At 53.8% G+C, this 26,055-nt stretch overlaps 1 protein-coding gene across 1 annotated transcript in view; it reads left to right on the top strand.

Moving 5' to 3' along the window:
- The window catches only part of huwe1 (HECT, UBA and WWE domain containing E3 ubiquitin protein ligase 1), a 31,327-nt gene that overhangs the window by 4,320 nt on the left and 952 nt on the right, over positions 1 to 26,055 (top strand). The window contains exons 8-69 of the mRNA XM_077020780.1: positions 57 to 134; positions 273 to 320; positions 414 to 582; positions 668 to 768; positions 1,161 to 1,311; positions 1,446 to 1,573; positions 1,670 to 1,810; positions 2,696 to 2,801; positions 2,989 to 3,096; positions 3,203 to 3,304; positions 3,396 to 3,476; positions 3,687 to 3,793; positions 4,253 to 4,445; positions 4,658 to 4,749; positions 4,856 to 5,058; positions 5,235 to 5,292; positions 5,528 to 5,704; positions 5,891 to 6,136; positions 6,427 to 6,560; positions 7,023 to 7,126; positions 7,380 to 7,568; positions 7,732 to 7,948; positions 8,042 to 8,164; positions 8,255 to 8,492; positions 9,864 to 10,229; positions 10,331 to 10,456; positions 10,605 to 10,700; positions 10,990 to 11,259; positions 11,382 to 11,534; positions 11,656 to 11,783; positions 11,932 to 12,013; positions 12,144 to 12,320; positions 12,669 to 12,828; positions 13,003 to 13,403; positions 13,714 to 13,909; positions 14,114 to 14,281; positions 14,431 to 14,579; positions 14,718 to 14,784; positions 14,911 to 15,134; positions 15,361 to 15,572; positions 16,165 to 16,347; positions 16,439 to 16,611; positions 16,731 to 16,870; positions 16,997 to 17,072; positions 17,202 to 17,300; positions 17,469 to 17,596; positions 17,679 to 17,838; positions 17,959 to 18,187; positions 18,340 to 18,518; positions 18,609 to 18,698; positions 18,780 to 18,940; positions 19,073 to 19,118; positions 19,865 to 20,212; positions 22,290 to 22,500; positions 22,601 to 22,725; positions 22,819 to 23,042; positions 23,170 to 23,564; positions 23,760 to 24,396; positions 24,474 to 25,146; positions 25,343 to 25,431; positions 25,579 to 25,735; positions 25,925 to 26,053. Coding sequence (XP_076876895.1) covers positions 57 to 134; positions 273 to 320; positions 414 to 582; positions 668 to 768; positions 1,161 to 1,311; positions 1,446 to 1,573; positions 1,670 to 1,810; positions 2,696 to 2,801; positions 2,989 to 3,096; positions 3,203 to 3,304; positions 3,396 to 3,476; positions 3,687 to 3,793; positions 4,253 to 4,445; positions 4,658 to 4,749; positions 4,856 to 5,058; positions 5,235 to 5,292; positions 5,528 to 5,704; positions 5,891 to 6,136; positions 6,427 to 6,560; positions 7,023 to 7,126; positions 7,380 to 7,568; positions 7,732 to 7,948; positions 8,042 to 8,164; positions 8,255 to 8,492; positions 9,864 to 10,229; positions 10,331 to 10,456; positions 10,605 to 10,700; positions 10,990 to 11,259; positions 11,382 to 11,534; positions 11,656 to 11,783; positions 11,932 to 12,013; positions 12,144 to 12,320; positions 12,669 to 12,828; positions 13,003 to 13,403; positions 13,714 to 13,909; positions 14,114 to 14,281; positions 14,431 to 14,579; positions 14,718 to 14,784; positions 14,911 to 15,134; positions 15,361 to 15,572; positions 16,165 to 16,347; positions 16,439 to 16,611; positions 16,731 to 16,870; positions 16,997 to 17,072; positions 17,202 to 17,300; positions 17,469 to 17,596; positions 17,679 to 17,838; positions 17,959 to 18,187; positions 18,340 to 18,518; positions 18,609 to 18,698; positions 18,780 to 18,940; positions 19,073 to 19,118; positions 19,865 to 20,212; positions 22,290 to 22,500; positions 22,601 to 22,725; positions 22,819 to 23,042; positions 23,170 to 23,564; positions 23,760 to 24,396; positions 24,474 to 25,146; positions 25,343 to 25,431; positions 25,579 to 25,735; positions 25,925 to 26,053 — 10,921 coding nt within the window. The remainder of the gene's footprint in view (positions 1 to 56; positions 135 to 272; positions 321 to 413; positions 583 to 667; positions 769 to 1,160; positions 1,312 to 1,445; positions 1,574 to 1,669; positions 1,811 to 2,695; positions 2,802 to 2,988; positions 3,097 to 3,202; positions 3,305 to 3,395; positions 3,477 to 3,686; positions 3,794 to 4,252; positions 4,446 to 4,657; positions 4,750 to 4,855; positions 5,059 to 5,234; positions 5,293 to 5,527; positions 5,705 to 5,890; positions 6,137 to 6,426; positions 6,561 to 7,022; positions 7,127 to 7,379; positions 7,569 to 7,731; positions 7,949 to 8,041; positions 8,165 to 8,254; positions 8,493 to 9,863; positions 10,230 to 10,330; positions 10,457 to 10,604; positions 10,701 to 10,989; positions 11,260 to 11,381; positions 11,535 to 11,655; positions 11,784 to 11,931; positions 12,014 to 12,143; positions 12,321 to 12,668; positions 12,829 to 13,002; positions 13,404 to 13,713; positions 13,910 to 14,113; positions 14,282 to 14,430; positions 14,580 to 14,717; positions 14,785 to 14,910; positions 15,135 to 15,360; positions 15,573 to 16,164; positions 16,348 to 16,438; positions 16,612 to 16,730; positions 16,871 to 16,996; positions 17,073 to 17,201; positions 17,301 to 17,468; positions 17,597 to 17,678; positions 17,839 to 17,958; positions 18,188 to 18,339; positions 18,519 to 18,608; positions 18,699 to 18,779; positions 18,941 to 19,072; positions 19,119 to 19,864; positions 20,213 to 22,289; positions 22,501 to 22,600; positions 22,726 to 22,818; positions 23,043 to 23,169; positions 23,565 to 23,759; positions 24,397 to 24,473; positions 25,147 to 25,342; positions 25,432 to 25,578; positions 25,736 to 25,924; positions 26,054 to 26,055) is intronic.

Raw genomic sequence — 26,055 nt, 5'->3', positions numbered from 1 at the left:
TCATGCCTATTGTTTTGCCTTTTCCCTTTCTCATCATTTTGGTCTTGCCTGTTCAGAAGTACCCACCTAGTGCCACTACTCTGCACTTTGAGTTTTATGCTGAGCCTAACTCTGAGGTCAAAGTGGAGAAGAAGGTATGGAATCACATTTTCTGTTTATTTACAGAGCTAATTTCCCCACTTGTACAGTGTTGGACACAATTACAGACTATTTACTGTTTTAGCCGGGCATATTGATATTTTTTTTTCTTTTTATTGGTTGTCTTTCAACAGTCCAGCAGCAACACGCTACACTACATCCACATTGAGCAGCTTGATAAGGTGCGTCTCCGTTACCGTATTCGACTGTAGCCCAGGCTTCGTCTTGATCACACCTAACTGTAATTGTGGCTTTTCCCGTTCTTGCGTGCCCAGATCTCAGAGAGCCCCTCCGAGATCATGGAGTCTCTGACGGTCATGTACAGCATCCCAAAAGACAAGCAGACCCTGCTGTTCACACACATCCGCCTCGCACATGGCTTTTCCAACCACAAGAAGAGACTGCAGGCCGTCCAGGCCAGGTTGCACGCTATCTCCATACTGGGTGAGTGCCCCTCTCAGCCTCCAACCAACACAAGGGCTCCATTTATAACGTGCGCTGAGGTGGATGTTTTGTGCCGTTTTCACAGTGTACTCCAACGCCCTCCAAGAGTCCGCCAACAGTATACTCTACAACGGCCTGATTGAGGAGCTGGTGGATGTGCTACAGATTACAGACAAACAGCTGGTGGTAAGAAACGGACCCCACTCTGACTCTCTCCTGCCTCGTATATCTGCTGTGCAAACGTGAGCATGAAAACCGCATCCCCCCCTCATGTAACAAGTGGCTAGCATATGCGGGACCTCTCCCCCTGTTGGAAGAGCGTCCCAGGTACAGGGCTACCTTATTAAGCTGCCTGACAGAATGCCAGCAGCACATGAAGCTTTGATCAAGGTTTGATCTTCTTTTGTGTTTTGATTGCTTTAACCTTTTTGTTTTAGGTTCTGTGTAGACAATGCAGCCAATGTTTATATAAAATATGGAAAATGGGGTTGCTGTGACCGTGCTTTTATCTGCTAGGGTGGGTGGAATGTTTGCGTCTGCCGTGCGAGTGAGTTTACACGTGTGCCCTTGTTCCGCAGGACATTAAGGCAGCCTCTCTGCGCACTTTGACCTCGATAGTCCACCTGGAGCGAACTCCCAAGCTCTCCAACATCATCGACTGCACCGGCACGGCTTCCTATCACGGATTCTTGCCCGTGCTGGTCCGCAACTGCATACAAGCCATGATCGGTAAGAGGCGGGCTCGTCTGCTGCCGCCCCGTTGGCCGGTGTTTGTGTTCAGCACGCGTCAATCCTGCCTTGTCTCTCTCTCTCTCTCTCTCTCTCTCTCTCTCTCTCTCTCTCTGCCCTCGCGGTGACGCCAGACCCGCTGATGGAGCCGTACCCGCACCAGTTCGCCACCGCCCTCTTTTCCTTCCTCTACCACCTGGCCAGCTACGACGCTGGCGGGGAGGCCTTGGTCTCTTGTGGGATGATGGAGGCCTTGTTGAAGGTTTGCTCTCCTTTCTCATCATTCTCCCATCTCGATCTCTCCCTCGTATGCGCTCCTATCGAGCACTCTTATGAGGCATGCTTCGTTTCTCTCCAGGTGATCAAGTTCTTGGGGGACGAGCAGGACCAGATCACTTTTGTGACCCGCGCCGTGCGTGTAGTGGACCTCATCACCAACCTGGACATGGCCGCCTTCCAGTCCCACAGCGGCCTTTCCATCTTTATCTGCAGGTTGGAGGTAGGTGGTGCCCAACCCTAGGGGTGTGCGCTACGACGACAGAAAATTGGGAATGGCGGTGACGAGTGGAGAATCGCAGGCGATCTAGCAAATTAGAGATATCGTATATATCGCCTTTGCCAATCAGCGCAATGACTTTTTAAATGCTGGTTCCTGCCGATGTGGCCGACGTAGGGCGCAGGACTGACCAATCACAGCGAACTGTGCGTCTTGCCACGTCACTCCGCGTTCTTTGCAATGTTGTCCGAAATGATATGTGGTAGTATAAAGAAACACCCCTCAAAAACAGGAAGGAACATTTACCTGACCAATTTTAATGTTGCTTTGTGTTTCAGGTTTGAAAAGTGCTGGAATTTAGGCTGGAATTTAAAGTACTTTTAAATGCTTGAAATTGCAACTACTTCGTTTCACAACAAATGACTGAACAATTATGTTGTATTACGTTAACAAATTGTAATTCCAGGACGAAACATGAGAGAGCGTTAAGATCGGTTGTTTTGAAAATAAACAACCATTAAATAATGTGATAAAAAGCGAATTATTTCGACTATATGTATAAATATATAACTTAATGAAGTTTAATGTGCTGGGAAATATTGTATATTTAGTACAATAGTGCACTTTATCAGTGTCACTGCTTAGAAAAGAAAATCTGCTTAGAAAGAAAGCGTTGTAGCCCCCCCCCCCCCCCCTTTTTTTTTGTTGGATGGAATATCGTGATAAAAAATTGAAATCGTGATTTTATGCAAAAAAATCGTGATAATTTTTTCGCCATATCTCCCACCCCTGCCCAACCCTGACACCGCCCCTGCCGCTCCACCACGCCCCCCCACATCACCCCTCCACCCTTTCGCTGTCCCGTCTGACCGCCCTGTGTTTCTCCAGCATGAGGTGGACCTGTCCAGGAAAGAGTGTCCTTTTGTCATCAAGCCAAAGATCCAGAGGCCCAGTACAGCTGCGGACACCGAGGACATGGACACGGACATGGACAGTCAGTTCCTCTCCTCTTTTGCTTTGTCTCTCCATTTCGTACTGGCTTTCGGAAACCACGTGGCATCCGGTGTAGTGTTGTTGTGTGCAGCAGAGCCCTGGTTGTACTACACCGAGATGTAATTTATAGCGATTTCCACTGGCTTGTTTGTAAAGTAATATTGCTGTGAATGGCGGTTGTTGTGCAGTGTCTGAGGTTGCCATGGAGAGCAGCCCGGGGCCCTCGACCTCCACCGGCTCTAGGACGGAGACGGACCCTCGTGCACAGAGCAACGTAGTCAGTGCACCCAGAGCAGGTACGGTGAACTACACTTCCCAGCAGCCCCTGGCACTTGGGAGTCCCATATCTCACGAATGGTCGTGAGCACAGGTGAAATGAACGGTGGTTTCACTGTGTTACAGGTGTTCAGTGCATCCCTCAGAGGGCAGCTTTGTTGAAGTCCATGTTAAACTTCTTGAAGAAAGCCATTCAGGACCCCGCCTTCTCAGACGGCATCCGCCATGGTGAGCGGCTCTCGCCAGTGCGTAGGAGTGTTACTCCCTCGTCCATGCTCAAGGTGTGTGTTCTTACCTCCCTCTCTCGCCTCCCCTGCAGTGATGGACGGGTCCCTGCCTACCTCCCTGAAGCACATCATCAGTAATGCAGAGTATTACGGCCCTTCACTCTTCCTCCTGGGTGAGTACACGGCTCTGTGTGGCGCAGACACCGTGTCATCAAAGGTGCATCCAGACCTCTGTTGTGCTGTTGGAAAGGGGGATGGATATATTTTACATCAACATGTAGGCCTACTGTGTTGATTACAGGCTTCTTAACTGTGCTGATGTATTGAAATTAATCTCTCTCTCTCTCTCTCTCTCTCTCTCTCTCTCTCTCTCTCTCTCTCAGCGACGGAGGTGGTGACGGTCTTTGTTTTCCAGGAGCCGTCTCTCCTTTCCTCCCTGCAGGACAATGGCCTCACAGATGTCATGCTACATGCCCTGCTCATCAAAGACGTGAGTCTGCATCTCGCCCCCCCCCCGTCCCGTCCCGTCCCTCCCTCTTAATCTTCTTCTCCCTCCTTTCGATTTTTTTCTTCCTCTCTCTTTGTTTTCTGTTTTACCCATGCAGTTCCCTAATTCAGAACTTGCTGGAGTGTCACAGCTGCTCCGTTAGCGAGCCCTGGGTCGATGGACGTCTTGTCTCACTTCCCACGTCTCGTTCCTGATTTCCCGTTCTCTATTCGTGTTTATTTGTTGTTTTTTTTTCCAGAGCCCTGTGTGTTTTTCCCCCAGTCCCATCCACTCTTGTACCATCAACAACATTTTCCTGTTCCCTCTTCCAAACCTCACAGTGTAGCCACTTTTGGGCGATCTCTCTGTCTCCCCCCCCCTTACACACACATACACACACACACACACACACACACTCCTCCCCCATGCTGCTTTATTTCTATCCCTTTCTCTCTCTCACAGACTCTGTCTCTTCAGGTCCCTGCCACCCGAGAGGTGCTGGGCTCCCTGCCCAACGTCTTCAGTGCCCTGTGCCTAAACGCCCGTGGCCTGCACTCGTTTGTCCAGTGCCAGCCCTTCGAACGCCTCTTCAAGGTGCTACTGTCGCCCGACTACCTGCCGGCCATGCGGCGACGGCGTAGTTCGGACCCCCTGGGTGAGTGGCCCCAGCAGGAGAGGCCCCGCGTTGCTGACGGGACCACCAGTGACCATGAGAGTCCCGCTGATCCTGACACATTTGATGACGTGCATTATTGGGGGGGCACTTGTTGAACAAACAGGTGAAGGGCTAGTGGTGAGAGGATGGGAGGTGGAGAGCAGTTCTGAGATTAAGTGTGTGTGTGTGTGTGTATGTGTGTGGTATTGCAGGGGACACTGCCTCCAACTTGGGCAGTGCCGTGGATGAGCTCATGAGACACCAACCCACACTGAAGACGGACGCTACGACTGCCATCATCAAGGTAGAGTGGCTGACTACGTTTTTGGTTATTTTTTTTTCTTTGCGTTTGTTTTTGCGACTCCGTTGACGCTGACTTTTGCGACACGATTTCGTTTATTTTCCACAAGTTGCTGGAGGAAATCTGTAACTTGGGCCGAGCTCCCGAGTACATCTGTCAGAAACCCTCCATCCAGAAAGCGGACGGGACCGTTACAGTTCCTCCCGCCCGCTCCAACCACGCAGCAGAGGAGGCCTCTAGTGAGGATGAGGAAGAGGAAGAGGCCCTGCACACATTCAGCCAACAGCAGGGGGAGCCAGAGAGCAGCAGGCAGTCAGTTCTTTGGCATAATGCTATGCTAATACTTTGATTCAGTCGTATCGGAAAGGACTTATTGTCCGTCTTTTGATACATAGTGTGTGTGCGTGTGCGCACGCACGTGCGTTTGTGGTGGGTCAGTGGTGATGGGGCTGCAGAGGCTTCTGTGAATAAATAGTGTGTTTTTACAGAGTGGTTGGCACGGAGGAGCGTATCCCCATTCCTCTTATGGATTACATTCTCAATGTGGTAAGTGCTTGGTCAGCTAATGGTGAAATGACTGCTCAGCATGTCTGACTTGCGTCATTTTTATTATGCACTTAATCTTAAAGCAGTATCAGTTTTATTTACCTCACCCGTCCCCTGCAGCACAATGGCCCTTCATCGAAACAGAGCATGCCCTCATTTACTGACACGGCTGCCAGTTTAGAGGGTGTTCGGTACCCAGACGTGGACTCATTGCTTTTTTCTGTTTGTCTTCAAGATGAAGTTTGTGGAGTCCATTTTGAGCAACAACACGACGGACGACCACTGTCAGGAGTTTGTGAATCAGAAGGGCCTCCTGCCACTGGTGTCCATCCTGGGCCTTCCCAACTTGCCCATCGACTTCCCCACGTCTGCCGCCTGCCAGGCCGTAGCCGGCGTGTGCAAATCCATATTGGTGAGATTTACTGATATGTGTGTAGTTTGCTTGGCCTGTTAATCCGTTGGACAGATGAAAAATTAAGTTCCCATACCGAAGCGATGGCAGTAAATTAGAACGGTCCTTATTAGCCGCAGGTATATTGTGCCACGTTTATAAGCGGCGATTCTACGGTGGACTAAACCCGATGATGTTGTGGCCCAGACTTTGTCCCACGAGCCCAAGGTTCTTCAGGAGGGCCTGTGTCAGCTGGACAGCATTCTGTCTGCCCTGGAGCCACTCCACCGGCCCATCGAGGAGCCGGGCGGCTCGGTCCTGCTAAGGGAACTGGCCAACGCCGGACACGTCACCGACGCCACACTATCGGCCCGGGCCACTCCTCTTCTGCACGCGCTCACCGCAGCGCACGCCTACATCCTGATGTTCGTCCACACCTGCAGAGTCGGACAGGTAAGCTGTCGAGCCTAAGGGCAACAATATTTGATCACGTTTGTCATAATTTTCCTAAATTTGCGTTGTAAACTCCTGAGGTCCTAAAACTTCAGCTGCAGTATGCATTGTATAGTCATCTTGTGTTTTTGTTTATTTTGAGACCCATGTTATGGTATGGGTTTTAAAAATGGTGAACATGCGCTTTTAAAAAGTGGTAGGGGGGAAAACGGTATCGTGTGAAACGGCTGAAGTGAGCGTGAGAGCGTTGTTCTTGTAACCGTATCTCCCTCCTCACCCTCTTCCCTCAGAGTGAGATCCGGGCCATCTCTGTGAACCAGTGGGGCTCCCAGCTGGGTCTGAGCGTGCTGAATAAACTCAGCCAGCTGTACTGCTCCCTGGTGTGGGAGAGTACCGTCCTGCTGTCTCTCTGCACGCCCAACAGGTCCGCACGGCCCTCCGCTCACCCCACGCCACACGGGCCTCCCGCCTACGCTAGGAAACGTAGCCGAATATAATGTTGCTTCGTTGGTTTCCTTTTTGGTAACTGACACCGGTCGACTTTTGGAACAGGTTGAACCTGTACAGCAAAAAGAATCCTTCAGATCTGACCCAGCCTAAGTTTATTACATTCAGCACAGATTGTTGTGCATGTGACATCATTGTGCTAGATGAACATTGTGTTTTGAATTCTCACTTCGCTGCCAAAATTGTCCAAAGTTTTGTGCTCAGTGAGTGCTCAAATATGGCTCATATATTTTGGGATTGCTTCATGTTGTCGTCTTGCATATTTTGGCCTCAACCAGCGTATTGTTGCAGTCAAAATGCACGTTGTCTACTTGTGTCTAGACCAGTAAATGGAGATTTATCTGTATTGAAATGCTTGACTTGTTTGTTTGCTCTGCAGTCTTCCTCCTGGCTGTGAGTTTGGTCAGGCTGACATGCAGAAACTGGTGCCCAAGGAGGAGAAACCAGCCAGCAGCACTGCAGCCAGCGGAGGCAGGAGAACCGGTAAAAAAACACTGCACCATGGTGATTCTGCACAATATCTCCCATCTTAAAACCTCTGCTTTTTCCCACTGCATCGCTCCCTCACTTTATTGTGAGTGTGATTTTGTTTGTCGTTTGTTCATATTCTCTAAATGAAAAGATTGCTCTATACTTCGCTTTCTCACGTTTCCGTCCTGGGTTCTGTTGCTGTTTTGGAGTGTGTTTGTGTGTGTGTCTGCTTGACTCTCCCCACCTGGTGTTTTCGGCCCCTCAGCGGAGACGGACTCCCTGTCTGTGGGGGTCGACCCCTCTGCGCAGGGTCTGCTTGAGGGCATGGGGCTGGACGGGGACTCCCTCGCTCCCATGGAGACGGACGAGCCTACGGCCGCTGACCCCAAGGCCAAATCCAAGCTCACCCCGGCCATGGCCACACGCATCAAACAGATAAAACCTCTGCTCTCTGGTCAGCCCCCCTGCTGCGTCACAACATTCACACACACCGTCTCCCTCCTTGGCTTTCCACGAAGCAGCTACTTTTATGCTTTTTGTGTCCACAAGGAGATTTTTTTTTCTGTTGTTAATGACCGTGACCTGGAGTTGATGACCCTGCTTTTCCCCCATGGCAGCGTCCTCTCGCCTGGGCAGGGCTCTGGCCGAGCTGTTCGGCCTGCTGGTGAAGCTGTGTGTGGGTTCGCCCGTACGTCAGCGCCGCTCCCACCACACCACCAGCACGGGCACGGCCCCCACGCCGGCCGCACGAGCCACCGCCTCCTCCCTGACCAAGCTGCTCACCAAGGGCCTGAGCTGGCAGCCGCCCCCGTACACCCCCACCCCTCGCTTCAGGTGCGCCGCTTCCGTTCGCTTCCGTCTTACTCGCTCGGTTCTCCCGCGGTTCCTCCATTTGGGTGATTCTTAAACCCGCGCGTCCGCTTGCAGGCTGACGTTCTTCATCTGCTCGGTGGGCTTCACGTCGCCCATGCTGTTCGACGAGAGGAAGTACCCCTACCATCTCATGCTGCAGAAGTTCTTCTGCTCCGGGGGCCACGACGCCTTGTTTGAGTGAGTGCAGGAAGTTCTGGCCCTTCTCCCTCCCCTGCGAGCTGACGTCGACCCCTAACCCCTCCTCGTTTTCTCCGCTCCGCTCATCAGGACGTTTAACTGGGCCCTGTCCATGGGAGGCAAGGTGCCCGTTTCTGAAGGTCTGGAGCACACCGAGCTGCCCGACGGCACCGGCGAGTTCCTCGATGCCTGGCTCATGCTGGTGGAGAAGATGGTGAACCCCAGCACGGTGCTGGACTCGCCCCACTCGCTGCCCGCCAAGGTGCCCGGGGCAACTTCCACCACCCCACAGTTCAGCGCCCTGCGATTCCTCATCGTCACCCAGAAGGTGACGCACTGCACTACACTCTGCTACACTCCATTAGGAAATATATACTCTTCATTAGGAGAATTTATTTATTTATTTAAACCCTCAAAGTCAGGGATGTCAAAGTCAAATACACCGAGGGCCAAAAAACCAAATTTGCTACAAGCCAAGGCCCGGACTGGTTCAATGTTTATTAAAACATATTAAAATGATTGCACATAGCCTATTGAACCAAGACCTAACACAGTGTATATTATTTAATGCTTAAATTAATAAAGCAATACTTTCTTATGGATCTGTCAGTAATTTCAAGTGAAAACATTTTTCAACAAGCAAACAGATAAAAACAAACTTCCTTCAAAGAAAACATGTCCTGTACATTAAATGAATAAAGTAATAAAGGTTTGAAAAGTGCTGGAATTTAGGCTAAAGTACTTGAAAGTGCTTGAAATTGTAACGACTTCGTTTCACAACAAATATCTGTCTGACTGAACAGTTCTCTTGTATTACGTTAACAAATACGAGCCTCTTGTAATTCCAGGACGAAACATGAGAGAACGTGAAGACGTTAAGATTGGGCGTTTTGAAAATAAACAACCATTAAATAATGTGAATAAAAAAGCGAATTATTTCGAATCATTTCGACTATATGTATAAATATTTAACTTAATTAAGTTTAACTGGTGCGCGCAGTTACAAAATTCGAGAGGTGCACGACCTTGCGAATCGACAGCGTGCGACGCACGGGCGGAGCCAGTGCGATTACGTCATTTTCGCCGCGCAGACCCTCGCCGCTTGTGTGCGCTGCAGTGACTTTGCGGGCTACCGTTGCATTGTGGGGAATGTAGTGTTTGTGCGTGCAAAACACCATCGGGCGGCTGTGGCCTGCGGGCCGGTTCTAATAGTAATTAAATATCATCCAGGGGGCCATAGATCATCAATTTGCGTGCCGGATCTGACCTGCGGGCCTTGACTTTGACACGTGCTCTAAGGTATACGTGACTGATTTTGTTCTCGGTTTGTGTTGGCCATCTTCGGACTCTCCCTTAATAAACAGTTTCTGATCACATGGCTGGATGGATGTCTGTCATAAGTCAGAAGTGCCTTTAACACAAAGCTTAAGAGATACTGCCGTGCCAGATGGTTTGTATGGATCTGTGGTCCACCCACAGCCACTTCTGTGCTTTGTTGAGAGTGTTCTACCAACCCAATAATATCAGCAGTGTTCTGGTGCCACCCGGCGTAGTTCTGACCGTGGCTGGGCAGCATGTTTGTGATGGCAGTCGTCGTCGTGCATGTTAACGAACCCATATGTAATCTCAATCTGCAAGCGTGGTTGTGTGTGTGCGTTCTGCTGACGGTTCCTCCTGACCTCCTCCTGACCCCCCCCAGGCTGCGTTTAGCTGCATCCGCAGCCTGTGGAACCGTAAACCCCTGAAGGTGTACGGGGGGCGGATGGCCGAGTCCATGCTGGCCATCCTGTGCCACATCCTGCGGGGGGAGCCAGTCATACAGGAGCGTTTGGCGAAGGAGAGGGAAGGCTCCGCCCGCTCGGAGGAGGACCCCGCCTCCTCTTCCTCCTCCTCCGCCCCCCCGGCAGGCAGCACCAGCACGCCCGCCCCCGGGACGACGCTAGGGGAGGGCACCTCGGCGACCGGGGCGACCGGAGCCAGCACCGCACCCGGCCCGGCCACGGAAGAGGGGAGTAACTCCACGCCCCGCAGGGAGCCGCAGGTCAACCAAGCTCAGCTCACGCAGGTAACGGGGCACTGTGCCCCCCCTAGATGGCCACGGTGGGGGGGGGGGGAGTTGTCGCGTGCGGTGGAATTCGGTTCTGACCGACTGCTGCTTCTGTCCAGCTGATGGATATGGGCTTCACCAGAGAGCACGCCATGGAGGCCCTGCTGAACACCACCACCATGGAGCAGGCCACGGAGTATCTGCTCACACACCCACCACCTCTGCTCAGCACCCAGCACCTCAGGGTAGGACTCCGTCGCCCGGCCTCGCTGAACTCTCCGCTTAGACACGCACACACACACACACACGCGCGCGTGTGCCTGCATGAGTATATACACGTGCACACACGTACGTCAGGGTCATTATTAGTCACTGCAGCCTGTGTCGATGCAGGAAATCGCCATGTCTGAAGAGGACCAGATGATGAGGGCCATCGCCATGTCTTTGGGTCAGGAAGTCAGTATGGAGCAGCGCTCCGACTCTCCTGAGGTGGGCAGGACACACAGACAGAGTCACACAAGTAGCGAGCGCTTACAGATCAACTCCGGAGTGAGGGATACGTCCGAGTGCTATTAGACCGATGAACTTTCACAAAAACATGTGAACACACACTCGTAGAGAGACACACACACAAGCATAAGTGGTCTCACAAAATATAAACTCGTATCATTAGTTTTCAGGCCCTCCGAGGCTTGACCAAGCATATTCCCAGCTGTTCGGAGGAATGCAGTTCTCATAGTGTGTGTGTGTGTGTGTGTGTGTGTGTGTGGGATCTCAGGAGGCTGCGCGCAGGCGTGAGGAAGAGGAGAGGAGAGCGCGTGAGCGTGCCGAGGAAGAGGAAGCTCGGTGTCTGGAGCGTTTCCTGGAGGCGGAGCCTCTGGACAGCTCGGAGCTGCACGCCTTCACAGACACCATGCTGCCGGGCTGCTTCCACCTGCTGGACGAGCTGCCCGACACCGTCTACCGCCTCTGCGACCTGCTCATGACTGCCATCAAGAGGAACGGCCCCGAATACAGAGACCTCATCCTGCACCAGGTCGTCAACCAGGTCGGTCGCTCAAATCTCTCTCCCACGTGCGTGCAGATTTCAAAATGGCTTAGTTTAGTGTCTTGGCGGTCATCGTGGTGGTTCGTCTCACCTCCCGGACTTCACCCGCGTGTGTGACGTAGGTGTGGGACGCCGCCGATGTGCTGATCAAGGCCGCCGTGCCGCTCACCACCAGCGACACAAAGACCGTGTCCGAGTGGACCAGACAGATGGCCACCCTGCCTCAGGCCTCCAGTTTGGCCACACGCATTCTACTCCTCACGCTGCTCTTCGAGGTACGTACGTGTGTGTGTGTGTGTGTGTGTGTCCCAGCACACACCAGCGTCCTGTCCCGGCGATGCCACATCCGTCTCTCCGGCCGACTGACGCATCGAGCTGGTTCTGTGCCCCTCACAGGAGCTGAAGCTGTCGTGTGCGCGGATCGTGGAGAGCAGTGGAGTTCTGACGGTGCTCATCAAACTCCTGGAGGTGGTGCAGCCCTGTCTGCAGGCTGCCAAGGAGCAGAAAGACATCCAGACACCCAAGTGAGTGCCAGCCGCCTCAGAGGACCACGCGCGTGGCCTTCCGGAGACCCGCACCGCCTCCGTCTCCCACGCCTGAGCGCACGAGTGTGTGTCCCGCTGCTCTCGTTACCGTTTCTTTAGCGTCGACGTCTTGCTGTTCCCTGTGTAGGTGGATCACGCCGGTGCTCTTGCTCATTGACTTTTATGAGAAAATGGCCGTTTCCTCCAAACGAAGGGCGCAGATGAACAAGGTTCGTACGAAAGAAATGCGGTCGGATGTCTGCGGTGCGGCAGGGTGATTATTTTAGTAACGGTAAATGTTACGGGGTTGTTGAGCGTTGACCTCGTAGGCTAATGCACGCCTGGACCCTCTCCTCTTAGTACCTGCAGCCCAACGGAAACAACTGGCGGTGGTTTGACGATCGTTCGGGTCGCTGGTGCAGCTACAGCGCCAGCAACAACAGCACCATCGACTCTGCCTGGAGGGCTGGGGAGACCAGCGTGCGTTTCACCGCCGGACGCAGGAGATACACGGTCCAGTTCAACACCATGGTGCAGGTAACCATCTCGTCTGCCTTCAGGCCTGGTGTAGCTCACCTGATCTTCATCCAGTAGTGGTAGGATGATTTATTAGTGTATGAGAGTGTTCATGCATCTACTGGTGGGCATGACCTGGAGATCAGTAAATATCTTCATAGCACACTGAAACAAAACTTTGTAGGGCGGTTAACTAAAAATCAATATGGAGCAAGAATTTATATAGTTAACTTCTATTTTCAGTACCAGATCATCTTAAATAAATAAATATAAAAAATTTTTTTTTAAATAATTAAATACAGTGTTTTTCAGACACAGTCACTGGTATTGATCTTCTCACCTCTCTGAACCCCCCCAAACGTTTTTCAGGTGAACGAGGAGACGGGGAACAGGCGTCCGGTGATGCTCACCGTACAGAGGGTGCCCCGCACACCCAAACCCTCCAAACTGGGCAGCACGGCGGACTCTGAGCGGGAGGAAGGAGAGCGTGAGCAGAGGGCCAAGACGGAGGAGACCCCTACTGATGCAGGTGAGAACACCACCTCCTTCAGTTAACGTTTACTAAACCTGTTGTGTTGGGCTGGAGGTGCCGTTTTAATCACATTGTTTATACCTTTAAGTATGTTCCCTTCGGTTATTCTCTGGATTCCTCATTGTATTTATGTGTTTATGAAAAAACTAAATTCTGAATCTGCCCTCACAGACTCTGCGTGTGTTGCAGTAGAGATGGCTCCCCCGAAAGAGGAGGCGGAGCAGAAGGAGTCTTCCTCGTCGGGGCCGCCGCCCCTTCAGGACGCGTCGCAGGTCTCCGGGGGCATCGTGGTGCAGGGCCTGTCGGAGGAGATGACCACGGTTCTGATCCGGGCGTGCGTCAGCATGATCAGCGTCCCCGTGGACCCGGACACTCTGCACGCCACGCTGCGTCTGTGTCTGCGTCTCACGCGCACGCACCACTACGCCATGATGTTCGCCGAGCTGAAGAGCACACGCATGATCCTGGGCCTGACCCAGAGCTCCGGCTTCAACGGCTTCACGCCCCTCGTCACGCTTCTCTTCCGCCACATCATCGAGGACCCCGCCACACTGCGCCACACCATGGAAAAGGTGCCCGACTCATTGCCTGATTTTTGTTGGTTTGGGGTTTTTTATTTTTATTTTTTGGACCTGGCTTGTATCTCACTCACTCACTCAGTAGATGCCGGGCAGCCTGACAATTCTCCACAAAGGGGCGCTGTTGGCACTTGAGTATTTTTGTATGCATCATGGAACAGGAGTAATCAGTGTTGCTGTTCTTTCTGCTCCCCGACACCCTCTGTCTCCCCCTGTCTCCCCCTGTCTCCCCCTGTCTCCCCCTGTCTCCCCCTGTCTCCCTCTGTCTCCCCCTGTCTCCCCCTGTCTCCCTCCGTCCTCTCAGGTGGTACGGTCTGCCGTGACCAGCGGGGCGGGCAGCACCACGTCGGGCGTGGTATCGGGCAGTCTGGGCTCACGCGAGATTAACTACATCCTGCGTGTGCTGGGACCGGCTGCCTGCCGTCACCCGGAGGTCTTCACGGAGACGGCCAACAGCTGTGTGCGCATCGCCCTGCCCGCCCCGAGAGGGGCAGGAACAGGTACCCACACCCACCGCCGGCAAGATCCTCCCTCAGCCAATAAAGACATATCGTTGATGAAGTCTGAGCGGTTTGTAGTCTGACCTGACGTGTGTGTGTGTGTGTGTGTGTGTGTGTGTGTGTGTGTGTGTGTGTGTGTGTGTGTGTGTGTGTGTGTGTGTGTGTGTGTGTGTGTGTGTGTGTGTGTCCTTCCTCTTGTCTCAGCTTCAGATGATGAATTTGAGAACTTCAGAATTAAAGGTCCCAATGCGGTGCAGCTGGTGAAGACCACGCCCCTGAAGCTGTCTCCGCTCCCCCCGATCCCAGACACCATTAAGGAGGTCCTCTATGACATGCTGAACGCCCTCGCTGCTTACCACGCCCCCGAGGAAGGTGCGTCGTCCAGGAAGGGATTTTCGGGGGGGAATTCTGTGCACAACGCTTCACGAACTCTCGTGACTCTTTAATGTCCGTCTGGCCTCACCACCTGTCCTTCCTTCTCTCCTGCCCTCACCCGTCTGCATCTGCCCGTGCGTCTGCAGCGGAGAGAGCAGACGAGCGCCTGGTGACGGTGCCCGGCAGTCAGGACCTGTGTCAGATCCTGCAGGACGTGGGGGACGACGTCTATCAGCAGTACAGACTCACGCGGCAGGGCAGCGACTTCGACTCGCAGTCCGCCTTCCATATAAATGTGAGTGACTAGGATACGGGAGCGTTCGGAGGCTCGTGGGGTTTCATGTCGTGGTGCCGTGGCTTTACCGCATTCGAATGACGCCACAGGCTGATACTGGTGCTCTTCCGTTGACGGTTCCTGCTGCTGTTTCCCCAGACTCAGGTGTTCGCAGCAGATGGTACTGTGGCGGAATCCTCCCAGTCTGGAACGCCTCAGGGAGAGGGTGAGAATTTAACGTTCCTACACACACACACACACACAAACAGCTAAATATTCTAAATATACATCTTCCTTTGTCTTCTCGCACCATAAAACCCTGTTTTCTCCTCCCTCTCTTTATGTTCTGTAGCCTCTACTCCTGAGGAGATGCATGAGGAGAAGAAGGAGCAGGAGGGGGAGAGGGCCGGTTCCTCTGAGGAGAGCCGGGCGGCTAAGGCCAAGGCCAGCAAACCCCTGATGCCCACCTCCACCATCCTGCGTCTGCTGGCCGAGCTGGTGCGCTCCTACGTGGGCATCGCCACGCTGATCGCCTCCTACAGCTACACCGCCGGCCAATCGGAGCTCATTAAGGAGGTGAGCCGGATACGGGCGTCGCCCCACAACTTGGTCTATCTGCATATTAATCGTGTTCGTTTAATAACCGTTTAATATTAAACCGTTAGTGTTCATTCTTCTTCTTTTGTGGCTTCTTGTGTCTTCTGACTGCCAAGTTTGGTGCCGAGTTATCATTTTGCAGGAGTAATGCGCTCTGTGTGTGTGTGTGTGTGTGTGTGTGTGTGTGTGTGTGTACGTACTGCAGGACTGCAGTGTGCTCGCCTTCGTCTTGGACCACCTTCTTCCCCACACTCAGAACTCGGAGGACAAGGACACGCCCGCCCTGGCACGACTCTTCCTCGCCAGCCTGGCGGCGGCCGGCACGGGCACCGATGCCCAGGTGTCCCTGGTCAACGAGGTGAAGGCTGCCCTGAGCAGGGCGCTAGCCATGGCAGAGGGCACCGAAAAACATGCCCGGTGAGGTGAACTGCAAAACACCAACACGGCTGATGTGGGGGAATATACATACTCCTCTACAATAAACTGTGTCCGTCCTATTTGGCTTTTCTGATAAGTTGGTGACTTTCTAACACATTCTGACAGCAAAACAATTGGAATGTGTAACATGTTCACAGTTGTTTGGTTTAAAAAATGTAATTGGTTGAAAATAGAAATAAAATAGCTAGTATTGCAGTATTGTATTGCAGATTAGCTTAGTATGCCATCAGCAGCCCATTTGACCTTGAGAAGGCGATAACCCCGTTTCTTTACCATCTCTGTTTTTGTGGCGTCAAGTTGGTCAGTTTGTAGACGTACCAGAAATATCCACAGTACTCAGGAAAACTCTACTGTGATATTTTCATCGGGATAGCTTGGGCTATGGTCATATTGTCTATCTGTACAGCTTTGAAACCATAAAGCTAAAAAGCCTGTTTAATAATCACATACATACTTAGCATCCACTAAGTTGTTTTAATATTATTTTGGGTAAAAGCCTTAGATAAAAGGTTCAGTCAGCCTTGTGTTTCCGTGGTCTGACTTGGCGTTCTGCCCCGGTTCTGTTCCCCAGGCTGCAGGCAGTGATGTGTATCATCAGCACCATCATGGAGTCGTGCCCCTCCACCTCGAGCTTCTACAGTACAGCCACGGCCAAGACGCAGCACAACGGCATGAACAACATCATTCGCCTCTTCCTCAAGAAGGGCCTGGTCAACGACCTCGCCCGCGTGCCGCACAGCCTGGACCTGTCCAGGTAACGCCGCACACGCTCTCGGCACCGCGGGGCCGGGTCGGGTCTGTCCTCCCGTCTCCGTTTGATTCGATGATCTGTCCTTCCCGTACAGTCCCAACATGGCCAACACGGTGAATGCTGCCCTGAAGCCCCTGGAGACGCTTTCACGCATCGTGAACCAGCCAAGCAGTCTGTTCGGCGGGAAGGGCGGCTCCAGCAAGACCAAGACCGAGCATGACACTGTGGGCACAGCGCGGGACAGCAACAGCAACACGCAAGACCAAGGCAGGACAAACCCTCTTTAGGGCTTAACTAGAACTGGAGTGCTTGAATGACATGGAGGAGGGCGTAGGAGATGTTGTTTGTGTGTGGGTGGTGTGTGTGTAACTGTTGAATACCTGCAGGCGAGGCAGGAGAGACCGAGCCGGTGGAGAATCGCCACAGGGTCCAGAGCACCGACGCCGACCTGATGGATGGAGAGACCGAAGGAGAGACCGTCGTCATCGCCGGCCAGCCGGAGGTGCTGAGTACGCAGGCCATGCAGGTGTGGAGGTTTCTGTTATATAAAGCTTTTAGATCAGGGCTGAGGACACAAATGTCTTCGTTCCACAGTGAAACGATCTTCCACCCCTGACTCACGGCGTGGTTTATTATTCACATTTTTTCGTAGGTGGAGAACGAGTTGGTGGATTTGATAGATGAACTTTTAGAACGAGATGCGGGAACAGTCAACAGTACCATCATCGGTAAGTTCTCCTGATATCTGACGCTTCAGCTGAAGAGAAAAGGGAAGATCAGACCACGATTACATTGTTGTCGCTAACCTGTGCCCGGTTTTCACTAACGGATGCACCGTGGTTTTGCGTTCTGGTCAGTCGGTCGCTCTGGAGAGGATGAATCTCAAGAGGACGTGCTCATGGATGAAGCTCCTTCCAACATGAGCCAGGCCTCCACGCTGCAGGCCAACCGAGAAGGTAGATTCCTCAAGCGCACAGTAGACGTAATCAAACCCGTTCGCCTCCGAGTGTCTTCTGAAGCGTGTTGGTCACTTTCAGAGCGCAACGCTGACCACAGGTTGAGCGTAGCAGCAGCTGAAGATCACTGCAGGAGCTCACTTTTCTTCTGCTCTCTCCTCCTTTCAGACTCCATGAACATCTTGGAACCAGAGGATGAGGAGCACACTCAGGAGGAAGACTCCAGTGGCAGCAATGAAGATGAAGACAGTCAGGACGAGGAGGAGGAGGAGGAAGAGGAGGAGGAGGAAGATCAGGTAAAGATGCCGCTGGGCTAATTCCTGCGGAGACGTAGCATTATCTCCGCTCGCACGCTCAACACGGAACGATTGCCTTCAGGACGACGAAGAGGGAGACGAGGACGACGACGATGAAGGCTCAGAGATGGAACTGGACGAAGATTTCCCCGACATCAACGCCGCCCCGCACATACGCTTCGAGAGATTTGACCGAGACGACGACCTGATCATCGAGTTCGACAACATGTTCTCAAATTCTGGTAATGATTACAAGCCAGAGTTGAATATAACCTGCGCGATCGTTGAACGGGGTTGTGTCTCGTTTGTGGCTCGTCGGGCTCCGTTCCTCTTAACGCTGCCTCCGTCCCCCCCCCCCACAGCAGACATCCCCCCCTCCCCAGGGAACATCCCCAGCTCCCACCCGCTGATGGTGCGACACGCCGACCACGGCTCCCTCACTCTGGGTGCGGCGGGCACCAGCAGCCGCCTGGCACAGGGCATGGGCCGTAGCCAACGCACGCTACGCCAGCTCACCGCCAACACCGGACACACCATCCACGTTCATTACCCGGGAAACCGGCAGCCCAACCCCCCGCTCATATTGCAGAGGTGAAACGAGGCGTTCGTGTGTGTGTGTGTGTGTGTGTGTGTAAGAGACGATTCCGTGTTGCTGCATGTCTTTTAGCGCGTGACGTCCGTCCTGTATCGTAGTTTGTGTAACGCAGAATTCAGTAGCTGCGTGTCCCCCGGTGTGTGTTCAGGTTGCTGGGTCCCAGCGCGGCGGCCGACATCCTGCAGCTGTCCAGCTCGCTGCCCCTGCAGTCCCGTGGGCGTGCCCGCCTGCTCGTGGGCAACGAGGACGTGCACATCATCGCCCGCTCGGACGACGAGCTGCTGGACGACTTCTTCCACGAGCAGAGCAGCACGGCGGGGCAGGCCGGTGAGAGACGGCCGCGGTGTAGCGTACGAGAGGGCGTAACCCGCACGGCCCCGCCGAGTCTCACTCTGGGTTCTGTTTCTGTCCTTAAAGGCACGCTGTCCAGTATCCCCACGGCCTTGACCAGGTGGACGGACGAGTGTAAGGTGCTGGACGCGGAGAGCATGCACGATTGCGTGGCAGGTACGTCGTGGACGCGAGACTCTGCGCCGGCGGGGCCCGGCTGACCCCGACTAACCCCGCCCCCTTTTCTCTCCGCCTCAGTGGTCAAGGTGCCCATCCTGCAGCATTTGGAGAGCTTGCGTGACGAAGAGCTGGAGGAGCGACGGGAGAAGAGGAGGAGGCAGCTGGCGGAGGAAGAGCAGGCCAAGCAGAACGAGAGGAGCTCCTCGGCTGGAGAGGAGGGCAGGGAGCAGACCCTGCAGGTGGGCGAGGAGGAGGAGGAGGAGGTCTGATTGGGTCAATGAACACGATCCTTCATGATCAGACCCGAGTGCCAGACCCAGGCGGTCGTGTGCGTCTACAGTGTTTCAACATCCTGCCTGTGTCTCCCGCAGGGCACCGTGATGGGCAGCGTCAACGGAGCGGCAGACAGCTCACCAGGTACCAAACACCTCCAGTCTCCGAATTAAAGCGTTTTGGCTTCCGAAATTCTCTCTGGTTTATAGACTTGTCATGTTTGTGCTTTTGTTTTGTTTTTCCCCGTCCAGTTATTTCCAGTGTCAATTCTCCGTATTTAGGGCAGTAACTCCGTTAAACGGGTACACGGCTCGACGCCGTGCTGAACCCGCCTGCCAGGAACGCGTTTTGCTGCGTGCTGTGGGTTGAGGTAGTAGTTTGTATAGTTTTAGGATCACACCAGATCTGGGAGATAACTATACAGTCTACTGTCTTTCCCACGGCAGTCGCTTGGCAACAGAGTGACCCGGGAGACCACAGAGTTTCCTTCAGCGCTCCAGCGAACATCTTGTCCTGTCTAAACACGTTCCATAAGTGAAGTATTGTGTTAACATTTGTATTGGTTCTCGCAGGCCGCTCGGCTGTGATATTTGATTTCCCCGTCGGCCGTGTTGATCCTTTTGTTGATCGCTGGTTATCGTGTGTTACCTCCTTGTGCCTGGAGGTCTTCCTGGCTGTGCTGTGCTGAGGTAGTAAGTTGTGTTGTTGGGGATCAAGATAGCACGGCCCTTGAAGGAGATAACTATACAACTTACTGCCTTCCACATCTCAGCCACTGCACCAGTTTTTCGCGACCTGCCGTTTGATTGGTTGTTGAGTAAAATCACCGTGTGAGTTCGTTCTTCTCATTGGCTGTCCCACTAATGTTTCTCCTCCCTCATCTGGAGCAGAAGGCGAGCAGGTCCAGGGTGGGACGCCGTCCTGTCTCGACCCACCCCGCACGTCGGAGGGCTTCCTCACGGCGCCCCCTTCAGGAGAGGTCACCCCCACCGCACCGCACGAGCAGGCCCTCGTCTCGCTGGAGACGGCCATCAGTCAGCAAGTGCATCAACCAATCGCGGAGCTGCTTCTGGCCGACTCGCATGCCGATTCGCTCGGGGCGCTGGCGGGGGCGGTACCCCAGCTCTCGGCTCCCGACAGGCCCAATTGTGAAGTAGAAGCGTCCCAGATGGAGATGTCTCCTGCTCCCACTGTTGGTGAGAGAGGTGGAGAAGGAGCTTTGGATGCAGTCAGGGAAGGTAGAATAACTTAACCCTATTATGCAGAAGCGCCCCCTAGTGGGCCCGCCGGCGGGCCCAGCTCCTTTACGGCGATATAAAACATATTAAACATTAATGAATCTCCGAACAACAGCGCTTAAATCAAAATTTCCTATCCCATCTACATGCCTACCGAGTTTCAGCCGTCTACGTGCAGCCGATCGCGAGATATCCGGCTTTGAAGTTGACCACAAAAGTGCACCCCGCGAGGGGGTCTCCCGACATATCCGTTTACAAAACATATTTATGTTGTGAAATGTCTTAATGTTTTGTCACCTAAAAATCGTTTACTAATAAGGCTTTCATTTAAGACCTTAACAGCGTAGATCCGTTGTGGTTAAGTACCTTAAAAAGCTTGCTCACCTCACTGCAAAATTTTCCAAAATCCGCTTCCTGAATGAGACACTCCGACAAATCTGCCCCCTAAGCGTCACAGAAGCATTCTTAACGCTGATTTGACCCCTCATTACAAAGCTGCAGCGGTTCTGCTTTGATTTGAGTGGTTTTTATTGGTCTAAAGTGGGGTAGTGACTTTGAGTGACAGGTTTTACAACCTCTCCCACGGCGAGGTGCGAAGGGGAGGGGGGGAGGGTGAACCAATAAGCCCACAGAGACAAGCTGGCGCCTCAGAAGTGATTGAAAGCTGTTCTAACCAATAGTGTACATCCTTCCGAAGCTAGCCAGCCCTCATATGACATGATTGGTCAAGTATATTTTTAAATTGAGCCCTCGGAAACTGGCGCTTCATTTCCAATTTCGGCCGCTAGCATAGCAACATAAGCTAACCCTTTGCTAACCTAAGCTAAGCTCCCCAGAACACACTGTTCGGCGAAACTGAAGCAGCCATGGATTATTTTGTTCGTTTTTATGCGGATTGTGGATACTTTTGAACATAAACGGATTACTTTGTGTGGAATATATGAGCAATTTTCGGAATTTTCGCCAACCCGGAAGTAAGACGGTACACCGGCTACGACGCGATTCTACGTACTGTGAGTGACAATGGATAATTTTTCATAAGCGATATTGTACAAAATATATATTCTAATACTAAACATTAACTAAGCGTTAGATTATAAACAGTTTTAGAGCGTTTGAGTGCTGCAGCACTCTGTATCGTGTCGGATGCTACCGGAGTTGGCTACGGTAACCTAGCTTATGCTGTCGGACTATATTGGACATAAATATGATATCATAACGTTCATATTTGGACATGGAATTTATTCATTGGAATTTTCTGGTCTTTCTGTAATATGTGCAGCGTTGTTGTTTGAAATGGCTCATCGGTTTCGTGTATGGAATTTGTTAGCATGTTAGCTTGGTTGACTAAGGGTGTGTACCGGGTGTGGCATATTTAGACATGGGTGTGGTGCACTTGACATACCTTGGATAAAGCTGAATAACTTTTCAATGCTTGCATGGATTTGCTCCATTTTTTCTGTGTTGTTAGAAAAGACCCTAGCGAAATTTATTGTAATTTCTGATACCTAATTTGAATAACTATGTGAATATACATTCCAGTCATGTTCAAGTTCAAGTCAGCATTTGTGACATTCCTGGCATATTAGCATCTGCAATAGAGGCTCTAAAATAAACCAAATTATGTGAATATGATACTGAAGTGTATTAATATGTTCCCCCAACTGCCTACTTCAGTTTGAGCCATGAATGATAATTTTCCTATATGTACAACTTGAGATATCTAGTTTTAATGTGAACTATGTCAAAAATGTTAAAAATGGCCACTGGGTGTGCGAATCTGCAGTATAAGGTTAAATAAAACCTGTAAGAAAAAAAAATGTTTGTGGTAAAACTGAGAAGCTTTTAACATTCACATGAGTTCCCTTCACTTTGTCTGGTCTTAATGGAGGAAAATTCTCACTTTTCTCCATTTAGCGCTTATGAGGGCACTCATTGCACTTTTTGAACAGAAATTTAAATCCCACTGCATTCTACATGCAACTGCTGCATGTTGTGTGTTTGTCCTGTTCTTTGAGGTTTACACCTTTTTTAGCCTTAAGTTGGTCTCGCTGAAAGTAGTCTGTCTGTCTCTCAGCCTCTCTCAGCCCAGATATAGCAGAGACCACCGAGCCTGTGCCAGTGGGCGTGTCTCAGCTTGAGGGATCACCCATGGATACCAGCAGCCCCGCCTCTGCCACGCAGGAGGAGCCCGCCCCCAGTTTGTCACAGTCCAATCACATGTCTCAGGAGCTGTCGGGAAGTGGAGACAGTGGTTTGACGGACAGGCAGACGGACGCAGACACGGGGTGAGCGTCCTTCTAGTGTGGCTCGTCTTCACAGGGTGTTGATTGCAGGCTTTTGCCATTTTTACTGACCTGAATCTGATCTGCGTCCCGACCCTCTTAGCTCCACCTCCGTCTCCTCCCCTGGTGAGACCATGCCCAGGAGTGACAGTGCGGACAGCCAATCACAGGCGATCCAGGAGGAGCCCCTCCCATCCACCAGCAACGATGAGGACGACCCACTTGCGGGTAAGTCCCTCGCAGGGAGTTTAATTTACGTCCGCGTCCTCTCTACGGCCGTCGTGGCCCACCAACGGTTCTGGTTCGTCTCTGTGCTCGTAGGTATCAGTCTGCCAGAAGGGGTGGACCCCTCGTTCCTGGCTGCCCTTCCTGAAGACATCCGTCGGGATGTGCTCCAGAACCAGCTGGGCATCCGCCCCCCCTCTCGCCCTCCCCTCTCCTCCGCCTTGACCACGCCCACCACCCCCGTGCTGGGTGGAGGCCCGGGGGTCACCGAGGTCAGCCCCGAGTTCCTGGCCGCGCTGCCGCCGGCCATCCAGGAGGAGGTAACCCCGCACCGAGCGACCCGAACGCGCGAAACCCGAAAAAGACCAGCAACCGCCGATTTAACGCGGAGACCGAGCGGAACCGGAGAGCGGTTAAAGACCCGAGCCCTTCCGCTCTTCTGCCCAGGTTCTGGCCCAGCAGCGGGCGGAGCAGCAGCGCCGGGAACTCTCCCAGCAGCCCCCGCAGGGAGACCAGCCCCTGGACCCGGTCACCTTCATCCAGACGCTGCCGTCGGAGCTGCGCCGCTCGGTGCTGGAGGACATGGAGGACAGCGTGCTGGCGGTCATGCCCCCGGACATCGCAGCAGAGGCGGCCGCCCTGCGCCGCGAGCAGGAGGCCCGGCAGAGGCAGCTGATGCACGAGCGTCTGTTCGGACACAGCTCGTCGTCGGCGCTGTCGGCCATCCTGCGCTCCCCGGCCTTCACCAGCCGCCTGGGGGGGAACCGGGGCGTGCAGTACACCCGCCTGGCCGTGCAGAGAGGGGGCACCTTCCAGATGGGGGGCAGCGCCAACCACAGCCGGTCAGTGGGGGGGAGGGGCCGGGCGGAGGGTGGAGGAAGGGGATGATGGCAGAGTTGATGTCGACCGTGTACTTCATGATTCATTCATGGTGTGTGTGTGTGTGTGTGTGTGTGTGTGTGTGTGTGTGTGTGTGTGTGTGTGTGTGTGTGTGTGTGTGTGTGTGTGTGTGTGTCTCTGTCTGTGTGTGTGTGCAGCCCCTCCAGCTCCAACGTGGACTCCCTCCTGCGTCTGCGTGGCCGTCTGCTGCTGGACCACGAGGCTCTCTCCTGTCTCCTGGTTCTGCTGTTTGTGGACGAGCCCAAGCTGAACACCAGCCGTCTGCACCGTGTGCTGCGTAACCTGTGCTACCACTCGCAGACGCGTGGCTGGGTCATACGCAGCCTGCTGTCCATCCTGCAGCGTAGCAGCGAGAGCGAACTGTGTCTGGAGACCGCCCGGCCGGAGGATGCCCGGGGCAAGCGGGCCCAGGGCCAGGGCTCGTCCGCCGCCGGCAAGGGCTCCTGCTCTTCCTCGTCCTCCTCTTCCTCCCTGGAGCTGCTGAACAGGGTGGAGTCTCGCAGCTCCAACCAGCTCTCCTGGCTCTCCGTGTCCATGGACGCAGCGCTCGGCTGTCGCACCAACATCTTCCAGATCCAGCGGGCGTCGGGACGCAAACACGCCGACAGACACTCGGCGGGGGGCGCCGTCAGCTCGGCCGGCCTCGGGGGCGGGGTTTCGGGAGCCGGGGGAGGAGTCGCCTGCACGGGAGGCGGGTCGACGGTGCACATCCACCCGCAAGCCGCCCCCGTTGTATGTCGACACGTACTGGACACCCTCATTCAGCTGGCCAAGGTGGGTGTGCGTTTGTAAACTTCAGGAAAATGGCGCTTCTCTCTGGTGTTTCTCTAAGCTCCTCCTCCTTTCTGTAGGTGTTTCCCAGCCACTTCACGCAGCAGCGCTGTAAGGACCCCCAGTCTTCATCTTCTGAGCCGGACTCTCGTCTGTGCTCCACCCCCACACCCGGAGGAGGCTGTAGGCTGGGCGTCGCCGTCCAGACCAACCCCACCAGCGCCCAGGCGACCCTGTCCTCCACCCACAACTCCCTGGGCTCCGCCTCCAGCACTCCACAGTCCCTGGGTATCTCCACCGACTTCTGGGACCTGCTGGTCAAGCTGGACAACATGAACGTGAGCCGCAAGGGCAAAGCCTCGATGAAGACGGTCCCGCTGGGTGCGCTGGGCGAGGCAGAGGGGGCCCAGCTCAGCCTGGAGGCGTCTCCGCTGGGCCAGCTGATGAACATGCTGTCCCACCCCGTCATACGACGCAGCTCCCTCCTCACCGAGAAGCTCCTGCGTCTCCTCTCGCTCATCTCCATCGCCCTGCCGGACAACAAGGCCACGGAGGTGCCGGCTGGACACCCCGTCCCGCAGGCCCCGTCCGCCGTGCCCGCCGGCCAGGGAGCCGTCGCTGCGGTGGGCACGACGGGCGGCCAGGGGGTGGCAGCAGGGACCACGGTGCAGACTCAGCCCCCCACCACCACCACCACCTCCACCACCGCCATCGTGGCCTCCAGCACGGTTCCTGCGGCCGCCTCGGTTGCCGGTAGGTCTTCACACACTGGTGCCACGCGCTGCTGAAAGATCGAAGTCTTCTGTGCATTGCTCCCTTTTAAATACGGCTTATAGTGCATCATTAATAACAGTTGTGTTTCTGAAGATGTGAACGTTCTCCAAATAGTTGATTCTCCTGCTGTTTTGGTGAAGTAATCAAGGTGGGGAATGTGTTGGTGGATATGCAGGCAAACAGAAGCCAGTGAGCAGTGCAGACAGTGACACCAAGCTGGCCTCCACCGGCCTAACTGAGAAACAGCTGCAACTCTCCGTAGAGGTATCTCTCACACACACACACACACACACACACACACACACACACTCATCTGGCTTGGCAGGGCCCCTGACTGGGCAGCGACGGCGTGACTAAGACCCCCCTCACACCTCCCCTCTCACCTCCCCTGCTGTGTGCGTTCTCTGCCAGGTGCTGACGTCTCACTCGTGTTCGGAGGAGGGCCTGGAGGACGCGGCCAACATCCTGCTGCAGCTGTCCAGAGGGGACGGCCAGACCCGGGACACCGTTCTCAGACTCCTGCTTAGCGGAGCCCGACACCTCGGATACACACTCTGCAAACAAATCGGTCAGACACGTCTCTGCTCTTTTAACCGCCCCGTAGCTCCGCCCTCCTGCCGAACGAGCCGTCTTCTAAGCTGTCCGTTAGCGGAGGTGGTCACCGTGTGTGTGTGTGTGTGTGTGTGTGTGTGTGTGTGTGTGTGTGTGTGTGTGTGTGTGTGTGTGTGTGTGTGTGTGTGTGTGTGTGTGTGTGTAGGCACTTTACTGGCAGAGCTGCGGGAGTACAACCTGGAGCAGCAGAGGAGAGCGCGAGCAGACGCTCAGTCTCCAGAAGCCGCACACGAGGACCCCTCCCTGACCACACGCCTCAAGGGCAAGATGACCAGC

This window comes from Brachyhypopomus gauderio, chromosome 10 (genome assembly GCF_052324685.1).
Source record: "Brachyhypopomus gauderio isolate BG-103 chromosome 10, BGAUD_0.2, whole genome shotgun sequence".
NCBI classification, from domain to species: Eukaryota; Metazoa; Chordata; class Actinopteri; order Gymnotiformes; family Hypopomidae; genus Brachyhypopomus; species Brachyhypopomus gauderio.
The sequence above is the reverse complement of the archived record's forward strand: the minus strand, read 5'-3'. Positions and strand labels throughout refer to the sequence as shown.